At 33.3% G+C, this 13,939-nt stretch overlaps 1 protein-coding gene across 2 annotated transcripts in view; it reads left to right on the top strand.

Annotated features, from left to right (window-relative positions):
• LOC150076116 (peroxisomal membrane protein PEX14-like) overlaps nt 1-13,614 on the top strand; it is a 71,941-nt gene extending 58,327 nt beyond the window's left edge. The window contains exons 9-10 of one of the 2 annotated variants that reach the window (XR_016547818.1): nt 5,963-6,030; nt 13,493-13,563. Coding sequence is in view for 1 of the 2 variants with exons in the window: in XM_090387616.1 (XP_090243742.1) it covers nt 13,493-13,579 (87 nt within the window). In the remaining variant the exon portion in view is untranslated. Of the gene's footprint in view, nt 1-5,962; nt 6,031-13,492 lie in introns of both variants that reach the window. The other variant, XM_090387616.1, reaches the window with a different exon arrangement.
• The last annotated feature ends 325 nt before the right edge of the window (nt 13,615-13,939 follow it).

Raw genomic sequence — 13,939 nt, 5'->3', positions numbered from 1 at the left:
ATTTGATTGTGGAGAGTTTCCACATCAATTACCGGAGTCGAATACACAGTGACTTTAAATGGTCCCACAAGAAGAAATCTAGTGGGTTTAAATCAGTTGAGTGTGGAGGCCAGGAAGTTGGTCCACCTCTACCTATCCACCGACCAGGAAACCTTCGATTCAGGTAATTGCTGGCTAGGTGGATGAAATGTGTGGGAGCGCCATCGTGCATGAAGTGTGCTTGTTGATCAGTGGTGTGTCGTCCAAGAAATCAGGCATGTTGTTTTCCAGAAAGTTTCTGTACGCCTGCCCTGTGAGTTTGTTTGGAAGTACATGGGGCCCAAATAACTTATCACCAAAAATACTTGCCCAGATGTTGAAGCTGAACCGCTGTTGGTGATGTAATGGAAGAATTGCATGTAGGTTTTCCTCAGCCCATACGTGCTGATTGTGAAAGTTTTGGATTCCGTCTCATGTGAACTGTGCTTCATCTGTGAATATCACTAAGGCAGGAAAGCGAGGAGTTGTACCACACTTCTGCAAGAACCACTGGCAGAAAATTACTCGCACAGGGTAATCTGCTGGTGACAAGGCCTGTACCCATTGCAGATGGTAAGGATACAGTTGGTGTTCTCGCATCACTCTCCAAAGTGCCAAACTTTGAACAGTCAGTTGCATTGCTATTCTGCCTGTGCTGATTCCAGGAGTGGCATGCACAACATCCAAAATCTCCTCCTCTACCTTGGGAGTCGTAGATCTTGGTCATCCTCTGTCGGCAGCACGAGGTGTAAAGGTCCCATGTTCACAAAGGCGCCAGTGGATACCTTCAAATGTTTTCCTGTCTGGACATCTTCGTTCTGGGAACCTTTCGTGGTACAAACGAATAGCCTCCAGAGCATCGCCGTCCGCCAAACCATACATAAAGTGCATATCTGCTTGCTCCTGATTTGAGTACATGGTTGGAATGGAAAACCACCAGATTCTGTCAGTACTTGTGACGAAGGCAATCACCTGCGGGAGATAAGCATTCCGGTTAATAACTCGGGAACCAAGCATTTCTGGAACTATGTTGATATAAAATATTTTTATTGTCTACATATGAGGAACTCATTCCTGAAGTTATGCCGTGTATTTTTGAGACACCCTGTATACTACATTCTTAAGAATTTTTTTTTCATTTAAAACCACACTTCATTCATTGTGTACATTCATTTACATAATGTAGATGATGAAATGTGGCATTTCGCTGTATAGTTAATGGTAAAGTGTGATATTTTGCATGCAGCATAGTCCATTTTTTTATAAACATTACATCATTGACTGTTGTATCAGGCTGTTGCTCCATATAATGTAATGCTGTATCTGAGGCATTTTTGGGTAGAGAAATTTTTGGCCCTGGATTTTATTCAATCCCTTCTTTGTATTTAGAATCCTCTGTTTCCATTGGTATATATGATTTCTGCATCATCCATAATTTCATTTTCCATAAATCATCATTGATTTGTTGGAAAACATTGTTGAATCCATTGTTGTATGTCTTCTTGCAGTAAATCTTCAGTTTTTTTTTTTTTTTTCAGTACTTTTATTAGCATTGTCAACCTTGGGCCCAAGTTTTCCCTAAGATTTAGTAAATGTTGAGCTTGGAATTTCATTCCTCTCTATGTTGTAAACACATCTTTTATGTTAATAACTTGATAACTTTTAATGATTATTTATGACATATATTCACGTCTTCTGTTTTTTTTTATCAAAAGAACTCAAAAACCTTTGCATATGTCATCTCTTTAGACAATTTAGAACCCCTTAATTCATAGACTGAATCAAGGATGTTACATTTGGTGGTAAAAATGTCACCTTTATCTGCCCTTAAGTTCCTCAGGTCCTCACAATAGAAATTTGAAGGAGTGTTATCCAGAAAGAAAATAGTATTTTGAGGTAAATTTATTTTCTTCAGTTTCTTTATAGAAAGTACAATTCATGATAAAAACCATAATGCAGAGTACTGTCGTGCTGATATCTGTGAGATGCAGTAAACTAGTAAAGATGAACAGTTTATATTTTTAAAAGCTCTAGTATTAATTGATTTTAAAAATACAAGAAAAAGTGGCAATTTTTAAGTTTCACTTGCATTGCAGCAGGCTCCACTTTTTTTTTTAGGTAACATCTCATGATTTATACCTGTTTCATCCATGTTGTGTCCTCCAGTCAATTTTTATCTATTTATAAATGACTTTAAATTTTTTTGTAAATTTTTGAGCAGCAGGCAAATCAGCAGATAATATCCACCCAATAACACTCAATGTATGAACATCATGGCATTTTACCTGCTGTAAAAATTTCTGCACCATCAATTTTTTAGTTAAGACCGAAGCTGTTTCTTTGATGTTGATTTTATGAGTCCACTGATTGAAGTACCTTGTCGTTCATGCATAAACCACAGCCACGATGCATTGCCTACTGTCTCTAATTTTGATTTCTTTTAAGAGGAGTGAGGACTTAACTACTCTTTTGAAATAAAGTGAATGCATAATATTTTTGCATTCAGTTTATTTCTAATTTTTTTCTGATTTCTGTATTTAAATATTTCTAATTTTTTTCTGATTTCTGTATTTAAATATTTCTAATATTTTAAATTTATATAAATTTAAATATTTCTAATTTTTTTGATTATTTTTTTTACAGTTTTTACAGTTGCTTCCAAGTTCAGTTGCTTCCTAATTCAAGAGTAATTTTTTTTTTTAAAGACTCATCTTTATTGAGCCTTTCCAGAAAATCTAACTTAGTTTTCATATAAGAACTCTCTTTCTTTTTCACCCATATTTCATTAATTTACATAATATTTTATTGAATGATGTACAGGAATTACAATAACAAAATTTTACCACAGCATACACATTTCAGAACAAATAAAGAACTGATCTCTCAAGAACCATACAGCTCAACAGGTGAGCATGGTATACTATACTGGCCTACAAGCTGCAAGCATACTGGACTAGTGGTGCCAGTGGCAAATGGGTGGTTATGTGAGTATCAGATGGTGTTTTAAAGAAAGTGGGGAGCATTGGTTAATTGGGAAAGTTGATTAAGAGGGTTACTACTGTAACTTTGTATTTAAGTGCAATAGAAACAATCTGTTAATAGATTAACTGTGTGTTATGGCTGACAGAATTCATGTGCATAACAGCCACAAGATTCACTACTTACCTCAAGATAATCGCACTCTATAAGAGTAATCCAGCAGGTCTCAGATTAGGAGGAAGCATTTAGAATTAGTATTAGAATAGCGGCAAATGATGCAAAAAGCACCTTATACAGCATCAAACTGAAAAAAAAAAAAAACACAAACAACACTTCTCACATCACCTGCCCATCTTCTCTAAGAATCTGTTTAGTTTTTCCTTAAAATTACTCAAACTACCCACTTCTGAAACACTAGGTGGAAGTTTGTTTTAACAGTCACTGCTTGAAGGCAAATTTCTGCACACTATTCTACAACCATCCATCCTCGATTTAAATTTATGTCCCCTCGTGTTTGAGCAAGAGAAAGAATGCTATCTGCATTTAGCTTACTCAGTTGTAACACACACAGTCTCCTCCCTGGTAAACATACCCGTTTGTTCCCCCCTCAATAATCTTATTGTTCTTCTCTACACCCATTCAAACATATCCATATTCTTCCCAAAATGAGGCTTCCAGACCTGTATGCAGTACTCAAGATGTGGCCTAATCATTGCCTTATACCAGTGCTTCCCAACCTTTTTCATGCCAGGACAAACTTGGAAAATTATAATTTTTGTACGGCACACAGAGATAAACTGGGGCAGATTTTGGGGTGTCTATAAAGACTTTGTAAAAAAATTTATTACATTTGCATTATATTATATATATAATTATGATAAGAAAAGTAAAATATAAATACTATGGAAGATATTAAATATTTAATACTAAATTCATAAAAAACTTCAAAATAAAATCTTTTCAAATTTTTTTAATGAGAAACTTGAGTTTGCTTCTGTGAACATATTTTTATATTGTTTTATTTTTGAAATGGCCACGCATAACTCCTTATCTAGACTTTTTAATGATGATCTCTTTGAATTCTTGATAGTCACCATTAACAAGAAACTTTGTTTGCAGAAATAGGTGGTAGCAAATGGAAGAAGAGTGTCAATTGCTTTTTCTCCAATCGAAGGAAACTCCTTTCTCACCATTAACCAAAATTCGGATAACTCGATTTCTTTAAATTTTACTTGAAGGGTGCAATCATTTCCTAAATCTAACAGCTCTTCTTTTTCTTTCATTGATAAATGTAATGCTGGAATTTCTAGGGATAATGCAAATGGATTTCAAATCCAATCGGATTTTTTTACAAGTATTTCAGAATAGTGATTAAGTTTTTTCTCAAGTAAACACAAATGTTGCTCTACTAATCCCAATAATTCTTCTTTAGGATTTAAATTATAACACTGATTAAACATCATTAGTGATTCCTTTTTAGCCTCGGTTTTCCAAAGTCGAATTTTTTCTTTTAATCCATAAACCTTGTCTGGACACATTAGTATGCTTTCATGTGATCCTTGTAATTTTCAATTTATATCATTCAGGTGCTCAAAAATATCAGTTAAGCAAGCTAGTTTTTGGAACCAATAACTATCCTTCATTAAATCTGCAAAGTAAGAATTATTCACAAAAAAAAATTTTCAACTCTTCTCTTACTCATAAACTCTTCCTTTGGACAGCCAACAACATACTTCTGTGTGAAATAGCAGAGAGTGATATTCTGTCCCATTTCTTCACACAAAGCTGAAAACAGACATTACTTTAATGGCTTGGATTTTATTAAATTCACCATCTCAATAACATCACGTAATGTGGAATTCAGATCCACAGGCATACGAGATATGCAAGCTTCTCTGTGAAGTGAATAAAACAGTATATTACCTGAATTTCTGGGTTTTCAGAATGAACTCTTGATGTAAAACCTTTAACTCTTCTGGTCATTGCAGCTGCACCATCAGTACACAGGCTTAAGCAATCTTTCCATTATATCTTATTTGTCTCAAATAGCACTTTGAATATTTCATCCACAGTAGTGTGATTTGGCAGTTCTTTGCAGAACAAATAATGTTCTTTCAAGCCTCTTCTTTCCCTTCAGTGATTCTGACTAGTGCTATTAATTGAGCACAGTTAACTAACATCTGTAGATTTATCAGTTTGCAATAAAAAAATTTTTATATTCGATAATTCTCTGAATTAATTTTGTTTCTGTGTCATCTATATGTCTTAAGTGCGTTTACCAATAGTGTTATTCGGAAGTGGCACTTTTTCAATTTCCTTTGCTTCTTTTGCCCTATGCCATAGTGTTAACAATTAATGCAAGCTGGTAAAATAAACGATTCTGCAATTGTATGAGGCATTTTGGGCTTGGCTGCCAATTGGGTGACCTTATAACTAATCTCTTGAGCACGATTTGATACTGTTGTAATCGAATTCATAAAAGAACTTTGCTTCCTATTTTATGCTTGAAGACACTTAAAAAAATTCAAATCTTTTTCTGCACACAATGGATGTTTCGTGGTAAGGTACCGGCGTAGTTTACTTGGTACCATTGCTTCATTTGATAACTCTTCTAAGCAAATAAGACATATGGGTCAAGGAAGAGAAGAATTATCGGAGCATACAAATCCATATTTGATATATTCCTCATTATATTGCCTAAATAACGGCTTTATCTTTTTCTCTCTTTTTTGGACTGCTTTGTTTGTTCCATTAATCTGATGACTTTCTAGCTCTCTTCAAAAAGTTTTTCATTATGGGTGGAAAATAAATATCTACAAAAATTAAATTTAAATTTGGTTAAATATAAAGTACTTAATGAAGTGATTTAATAAATATATTTTGAATAATTATATGTTTTTAGATATAAACATTGATTTTTATTTCTAAAAGTAAGCAGTAACTTATTATATGTATATCTTTTCAGTAGAAAAATGTGAAAGCTGATCCAGAATAATTCGAAAAAACCAATAAGCAAAACAAATTGCAGCTAAAGTAAGTAAAATCTATTTTTTTTTGCGTTTAAGTGCCGACGTATAACCTGATTTTCATATTAAAAAATGGATTTTTATCAAAATTATATTTAAAGGGCTCTGCTGAATTTCTGATTATTTTTAAATTATAGAAATTTTTCTTGCATAAGAAATGATTTAATCAGTTTTTGCCTTGCATTAAAAAGGTATTTTTCAAATTTAAGTTAAAAAAAAAAAAGAAAATATAAAAAAAGAGAAAACATGATTTTTATTATATCAATGACTAGTGGAAATCGCATTCAGCTATACCCAGTTAGCAATGCCACAATTCATTCTAATTAGGCTCATATCGCTTCGTATAATAAAATTACAAACCAATAAAATTTTGAACGGTTTTACAAATTGGATTTGAATTTTTATAACTATGAAAATTTTATAAAATTAAATCTCTCGTGGCACCGTTTGGGAAGCTCTGCCGTATACAACAGTATCGCCTCCTTATCTCAGCTGGCAAAATTCTTGTATATCATTGACAAAACTTTGTGTCTGACTGTACAGTTGCCTACAGGTCTTTTTCTTTCTGCTCTACTTTGAGTACAGTACCAGTTGGTATGTTATTCTTGGATTACTACTTCCTGTATACCTTTATTCACGCCTATGTTATTTCGTTAGACAATTTAGAACCCCTTGATCCATAGGCCGAATCAAGGATGTTATTTGGTGATAAAAATGGTGCCTTTATTTGGCCGTAAGGAATGCATTTGTCAATGTTAAGCTTCAGTTGCCACTTCTCAGCCCATCTGCCTAATTTTTATAGATCATGTAGTAGTAATAGTAGTAGTGGCATGTGATGCAAGAAAGCAAGTGTATTAGCTTATGCAGCATCAGCTAAAATAAAAAAATTTCACACAACCATTCCCTCTAAATGTTTGTCCAGTTCCTCCTTGAATTTATTTAACCTATCAGCTTCCATAATGACAGATGGAAGTTTGTTCCAGCAGTTAATCACCCACTGGCTAAAGGCAAATTTCTGTACATCTATTCTATATGTGTCTTTCCTTAATTTGAATTTATGCCCCCATTAGGTTTGTAATCTGAACAAGTGGAAGAATCACATCAGAATTCAGCGTGCTCAACCCATCCAAAGCCTTATACACCTCAATCAGATCACCGCGCAGGTGCCTAGTCTCCAGCCATTGCAATTTGCAGAACTTAAGCCTCTCTTGGTAAGAGGATCCCTCATTCCCCTCACCAATCTTGTTGTCATCTGTACATGCTCAAGCAAATCTACATCCTTCCTAAAATGAGGCATCCAGACCTGTACGCAGTACTCAAGGTGTGGCCTGACCATTGCCTTATACAGAGGGACAATCACCTCCTTTTCCCTGCTAGCAAAATTCCTATATATCATTGACAAAATCCCATGACCTGCCCTGGCAGCCTGTCTGCATTGCTCAGTAAACTTCATATCTGACTGCACAATTACTCCCAGGTCTTTTTCATTTTCTACCACCTTAAGTATAGTACCACACAGTTGGTACATTTCTCTGGGGTTACTTCTACCCATATGCAGTACGTTGCATTTGTCAAGGTTAAACTTCAGTTGCCACTTCTCAGCCCATCTGCCCAAATTTTCTAGATCCTGTTGCAGTAGCACACTGCCATTACTGTCATTAACAATCCTGCCAACCTTTGTATCATCTGCAAACTTCAACACTAAGCCTGATATACCTTCATCAATATCATTGATAAATATACAAAACAACAGTGGACCCAACACCGAACCCTGTGGGACTCCACTAATAACATTAGTCCACGAAGAGCAGGATCCATTGATTACCACCCTCTGTCTTCTCCCACTCAACCATCCTTTTATCCATTGTAGCAATTTACCCTTAATACCATTCTGCTCCAATTTTTACAGTAGTCTTCCATGCACAACAGTGTCAAAAGCTTTCCTGAAATCCAAGTAAGTGATATCAAAATTATTTTTTGCATCCAGTTCCTTTGTAACCACATCATAATAACCAACCAAATTTGTCAGACACGACTTTCCCTTAACAAACCCATGCTGTGTCTGAATTATTGCTGCAGTCTTGTCTAGATGATCCTGCAATGCATCTTTAACCAGTGACTCCTTTATTTTACCCATAACAGAAGTTAAACTAACTGGTCTGTAATTACTTGCGTCACCCTTTGATCCCCCTTTGTGAATTGGGGATACATTTGCACATCTCCAGTCCGTGGTGACTGCCCCTGAATTCAAGGATGCTCTCATAATTATGGCTAAAGGTTTGCTTACTTCCTTTGCCGCCTTCTTTAATATAACTGGATAGATCCCATTCACCCCACGTGCCTTTCGTATGTTTAACTTCAACAATTTCTCCTCCACTTTGTTCTCAGTTATTACAAAATCATTAGGCACCCTGCTACAATTTGATAACCTTCTGGCATTTTCAAACCTTAATAACTTCTCATGTGTGAATGCAGATGCAAAATACTCATTCAGTTTGTTTGCTATCTGAGCAGAATCATCAACAGTCGAACCATCGATATCAAGTGGACCAATCAGATTCATCCCCTTCCTTTTAGAGTTTATATAAGTAAAGAAATCCTTGCTGTTTTTCTTAGCATCCTTTGCCAAAGATTTCTCGTAATCTGCCTTCGCCTGCCTAACCTCCTTTGTGACTTGATTACAGACTAGCTTATATCTGCCATAGGCTTCTGTATCACCTGATAATTTATATGCATCCCATGCATTTTTCTTCTCTGCCACGAGTCTCATTAGTTCATTTGACAACCATTTAGGCCTAAACCTTGAACAATATTTCTTAATAGGTATGAAACTTTTAGTAGAGTCCTTGAATGCTTCCCACTTAGAATTTGCTGTTGGTAACATCATCAGTTGATCCCACTGTACAGAATTTAAAAACTGTCTGAGACCACTGTACTCACCTTTACGAAAGCAAAAACCATTTCCTTTACCCCTGATGGTAATTATATCTTTAAGTAAATCCCACATCAGTACATGTTTCTTTAGCCTTCCCTGATTACTGTCATTAACTACCCTGCCAACCTTCATATCATCTGTAAAGGTAATATGAAGATAATTTCAAAAGCATCTATAAGTCACTAAGGCATGGATCTGTTGAATTAAAATATTCTCAGTATGAATGCTTACAGGACAGTGCAGATAGAGAATTACTATGTAATGTTAGATTTCTGTTAGCAATTAAAATAAAAAATTCCAAAATTGATCAGTTTGGGAATTCGATATTTATCTGTCTCAGAAAGAGTTCCAGGAAGATTAGCAGTGCAGTCAGTTCTGCTATAATGTGGTACATGTGTTCCTAAAAATTTCCACATTATGGCATTTTGCACATTAAAAAGAACAGGGCTTATAGGGAAAAATAGGGATAGGGGCAGAGCACTAAAAAAAAATGTTCCACACGTTATACCTGCATTGTTCCCTAATATATAAGTCGTGTTGGAGCAAATTCGCATTGCCAAAATGCGCGTTATAGCAGAACTGACTGTATGGGGGGGGGGGAACTTGCCAGAAATCAATACATTATTTTATTTATTATTTTTTTTTTTTTTGAAGAAGTAACCCTGATGTTAGTGGTGGGCATTACCTTGCAGAGTAGTAAAATTTATTTACTACTGCAACAATTGAAGCTTTCTGATAGTACCATCTTCCAATAAGACTTTGAATGTTTAACAATTACTGAATGATGCCTTCTCAATCAAGAGGTTCAGAAGAGATAAAGCAATTCCTGGCCACTTCATCCACTCAACTGTTCCTCATTAGACTAGTTTTTTAGGAAGCTATGTTCAAAGTAAATATTCACTAATAGTAAAAATATTAAAAAGATTAAATGCTTGTTATTCTTTATAATATTTTTATGTCATTTGTAACTGACATAAAAATATATTTGTAACTGAGGGAGCCAAAGAATTCCAAAACATTTGGCCTATCTATATGTAATTTTAATTAAAGTTTCTTAAATTATTGTCCTTCATTATTATGCTTCAATAAAACTCTCCTAATGTGTATTTGAATGAAATAAACCTCTTAACCCTTTCACAAGAGAGTTTGCCAAATATGGCAAATTTGGACAGTGAATTTCTGATAGTGGCAATCTCTGTGGTGGTCTTTTTCGTGGGATTTTGTAAAAATGAAAATTTTCTACATAAATGGCTTAAAATATTACCTTATTCTTATTTTTATTTTATTGTCCAATGCTACAATAAAATATTTATAAAACTCAAATCAGATTTTTTTTTAAAAGTTCATAAAATTATTCTCAAAAAATTTGTGTATCTTTTTTTGTAACCCATTGTAACTTTTTATTTTAATGTAGTGATATCATTTACATCTATTTTTATATTACTTAATATGGTTTTTTTGACAAATTCTTCAATTTTGACTTTTGTAAGCTTACATTGGATAACTAAGGTCAGTAGGCACAATCTTCTTCTCATTTGATTTTCAAAGCTGTTTCTGTGAAAGCTGCCATCCATTAAAAAACTGTGTCTACAATTAGTTTGAAACACCAATACTATAAAAATTTCAAACCAATTTGTGTATTAACAGACACTCTGTTTGAAGTGACCTTCAAAACATAGATCTATTTAAGTATTTCCCCAGCGCCCACACATGAAAAGTGTAGATCTAGATGTACTCCTGAAAGGGTTAAGATGAGGATACTTTTTGTACATTTCTCAGCACCAAACAATTTAAACTTCTTAGTTAAGATAACATTTTAAACAGATTACATTGTATGAAAGCAGTATTAGTATTATAAATTAGTGTAAATGAAGGTAAATCAATGCAAGGAAGCCAAGCTTATTCAGCATTATCCTTAAAAAAAAAAAAAAATCTGTTCAACTTTTCCTTAAATTTACATAAGCTGTTTAATTATACAAAGTTAGGTGGTAATTCATTCCAACTGTTAATAACTCTTTGGCTAAAATAGATTTTTCATGTATTCAGTTTACAACTATTCTTCCTTTAATTCATGCTCTCTATTTTGTTTCACCTCTGAAAGAAAAATAATATTCCCATTAATAATATTGACTAAAACCTTTCAGAGCCTTAAATACTTCAATCAGGTTCCATGTGTGTCTGAGGGCAGAATATGTAGTTATTGTGATACCATTTTATCAATCTGCCATATTTTAACTGAATGTCTGTGTTTTAACAATGATCGTCGTTTATGTTTTAGCCATCTGTCTGAGCCTTATACACTCAGACAGATTTTATTGGACAATAACAATGTGTCAGCTATATTTAACTTTTTTGCGATATATTTATACAATTTTATCTAGAATCTTTTACTGTTTTATGTGTTTTAACTGTTTTAATACATATACTCTTTTAACAATAATGTAGTTATTATAATGTTATATTTTTATTATGTAATTTTAACTGTTTTAATACGTATACTCATTTAACAATAAAGTAGTTATAATATTATATTTTTCCACCTCTTTGACTTGGTACATTATAGCCACAGATGCTAATGTGCCATAAAACTCTTAAGAGAACAAACAAACAGGTTCCGTGTAGATGTCATCTCAAGACTGCAATCAACAAATTTTGAGTCTCACCCTCTATGTAGCTTCTTTGTTTGTAAATAACTTTGCTCTTCATTGTACTGTTTCAAATGCAATCCACATCCTTCCTGAAATGGGGGGGGGGGTTTCCAGATCTGTATATAACACCTTAAAACATGTCCTAAGCAAGGTTGGATACAATAGAATAATTGCCACCTTGTCCCTACTATAGTCAAGAGAATTTCTACAGGCAGACAGGTTGAGGTCATAGATTAGCTATTATGCAATGCACTCACACTACATTTCCATCCTTTCTCATCAAAACTGTTAGTCTAAGAAATGTAAGTAGGCAGTATCATGAATTATATGGGTGAAAGGTATATAGAATGAGAAAGAGGGTAGCTATCTAGTGACCTTCAACCACCTCTAGGATTTCTCTCCACCCTAGAAAAATTCATGTACATCATAGCCAAAACACTGTGTGCTTTTTTTAGAAGCCTGTTTACACTGTTGCGAGAACTTCGTTTCATATACAGTTAGCCTAGAGTCTCTTTCATTATTAACTGATTTAATTTGTTTTTTCCAATTAATAGGCATAATATCTAGCTTGCATAACTTGAAAATCCAAGATAGAATTTTTTTTTTCTTGATTTAACAGTGTATGTAATTTTAATTAGACAAGAGAACATTTGAACATATTTTTTAAAGACCAGCTGGAATCTTTTTAATCTAAATTATCACATGAGAAGTCAGTTATGAAAGAGAAAAACCTAAGGAAAAAAAATTCATTCCTAATTACATTGATTAATTATCATAGTTCCTTGATATTTATGTACTACCAAGTGATTTGTTGATATTAATAATTATATGTAGACCTTTCAGTAGTATTTGTTTAGTCTTAGGACATCGTTGGATTTCCAAATTTTTATTGCTTAATAATTAGATATCAATGCAAAGTTATTGGTTTACCCTTTAGAAAAAGGTTTTTTGTTGTTATTTAACAACTGCAGTATGGTATAGTTTAAAAAAATCACTAGTGGTAGAAGTAGTAAAATATTGTTATTAAATTATGTGAAAAGTTTATTCCCTCACCTGTTAACTTAGGAATTATATTTTAGTGTTTCACTTTTACTACCTTTCTTTTAAGATTCTCAAGCATTTGCACACAATATAAAGATATTAACCATCTCTCCTTTCATTAAAGGGTGTTAAAAATGTACTACATGCCTATGGATAAGAAGAATTGAAACCTACTGTATTCAAAATTAAAATTCAATGACATTCAAGTTTATTCAAAGGGGTATTTGTCCAAAGCTTTGGGCATCATCATCATGTCCAAAGCTTAATTTTTTATTCTTTTAATTGTATTACCCTCTGCTGCTAGTGTATTTTTTCATCTCCCAATTATGAGAGAAAAAAAGATCTTCTCTTAAGTGTTTGGGATGTTTAGTTGCTAACATATAAGGCATTATATGTTAGCAACTAAACAGTTTATTAACAGTTGCCTTATATGTTAGGTTAGTTACAGTTATTATAGTTACAGGTATTACTGTAACTTAAAACCAATCAAATATTTATTGATTTTATATAGCCCTTGTTAACTGGCTATCATTTTAAAATTGTTTGTTTCTATTTTTAATTATTCTATCATTTTATTCCGAACATTGAATACGTATATTTTGGTACCTACCTCTCCGCAGTGGAATATTGTTATTAATTAAACCTGAATTTTAATTTTCGAGTGTAGAGTTGGTGTCATTCTATCTTACATTAATGACTTTCTTGCATCACATAAGATGTAACATAACATAATTAAGTCTTTGCTTATTTATTTTTTTTCCCTGTCGGAGGAAATGATTTTTTTAAATAAAAATATAAATAACTCTCTTTCAAATTACTTATCAGAACTCTGTGATTGCTTACAGGTAGATCCACTGGACATTGAGAAGTTAAATGGTACTGTTGAAGTAGATACCACTGGTGATACTAATGTTCAAGAAGTTAACTACTGAGAGATATGCCATAAACTGTATTAAAAACATATATAAAGAATTTTTTTGTGATATTTTGTATACTACACAGTGAGAAATCAAGTCTGTTATTAAGATTATCAAGTTGGCTATTACTATTATGTGTAAAATAAATCCTTTACCTTCCTTCAGAAGTAGAAATAATGTATTAATTGATAAAAACTTATTTCTTTTTGCATTTCCCTTTAAAACAGTTGTTTATCATTGTTTTTCTCTTATCCTAAATGGCTCACTATTTCTTTTGCTCAGTTATAAATGCTTTACAAAAATATGCTTATCACAACTTTCACTTGACAAATCTCTATTTACTCAGTAAATAGAGATTTTTCAAGTGAAAAATTT

The sequence above is a fragment of the Mastigoproctus giganteus genome, chromosome 13, assembly GCF_048544385.1.
Source record: "Mastigoproctus giganteus isolate SK-2022 chromosome 13, ASM4854438v1, whole genome shotgun sequence".
Taxonomy (NCBI): Eukaryota; Metazoa; Arthropoda; class Arachnida; order Uropygi; family Thelyphonidae; genus Mastigoproctus; species Mastigoproctus giganteus.
The sequence above is the reverse complement of the archived record's forward strand: the minus strand, read 5'-3'. Positions and strand labels throughout refer to the sequence as shown.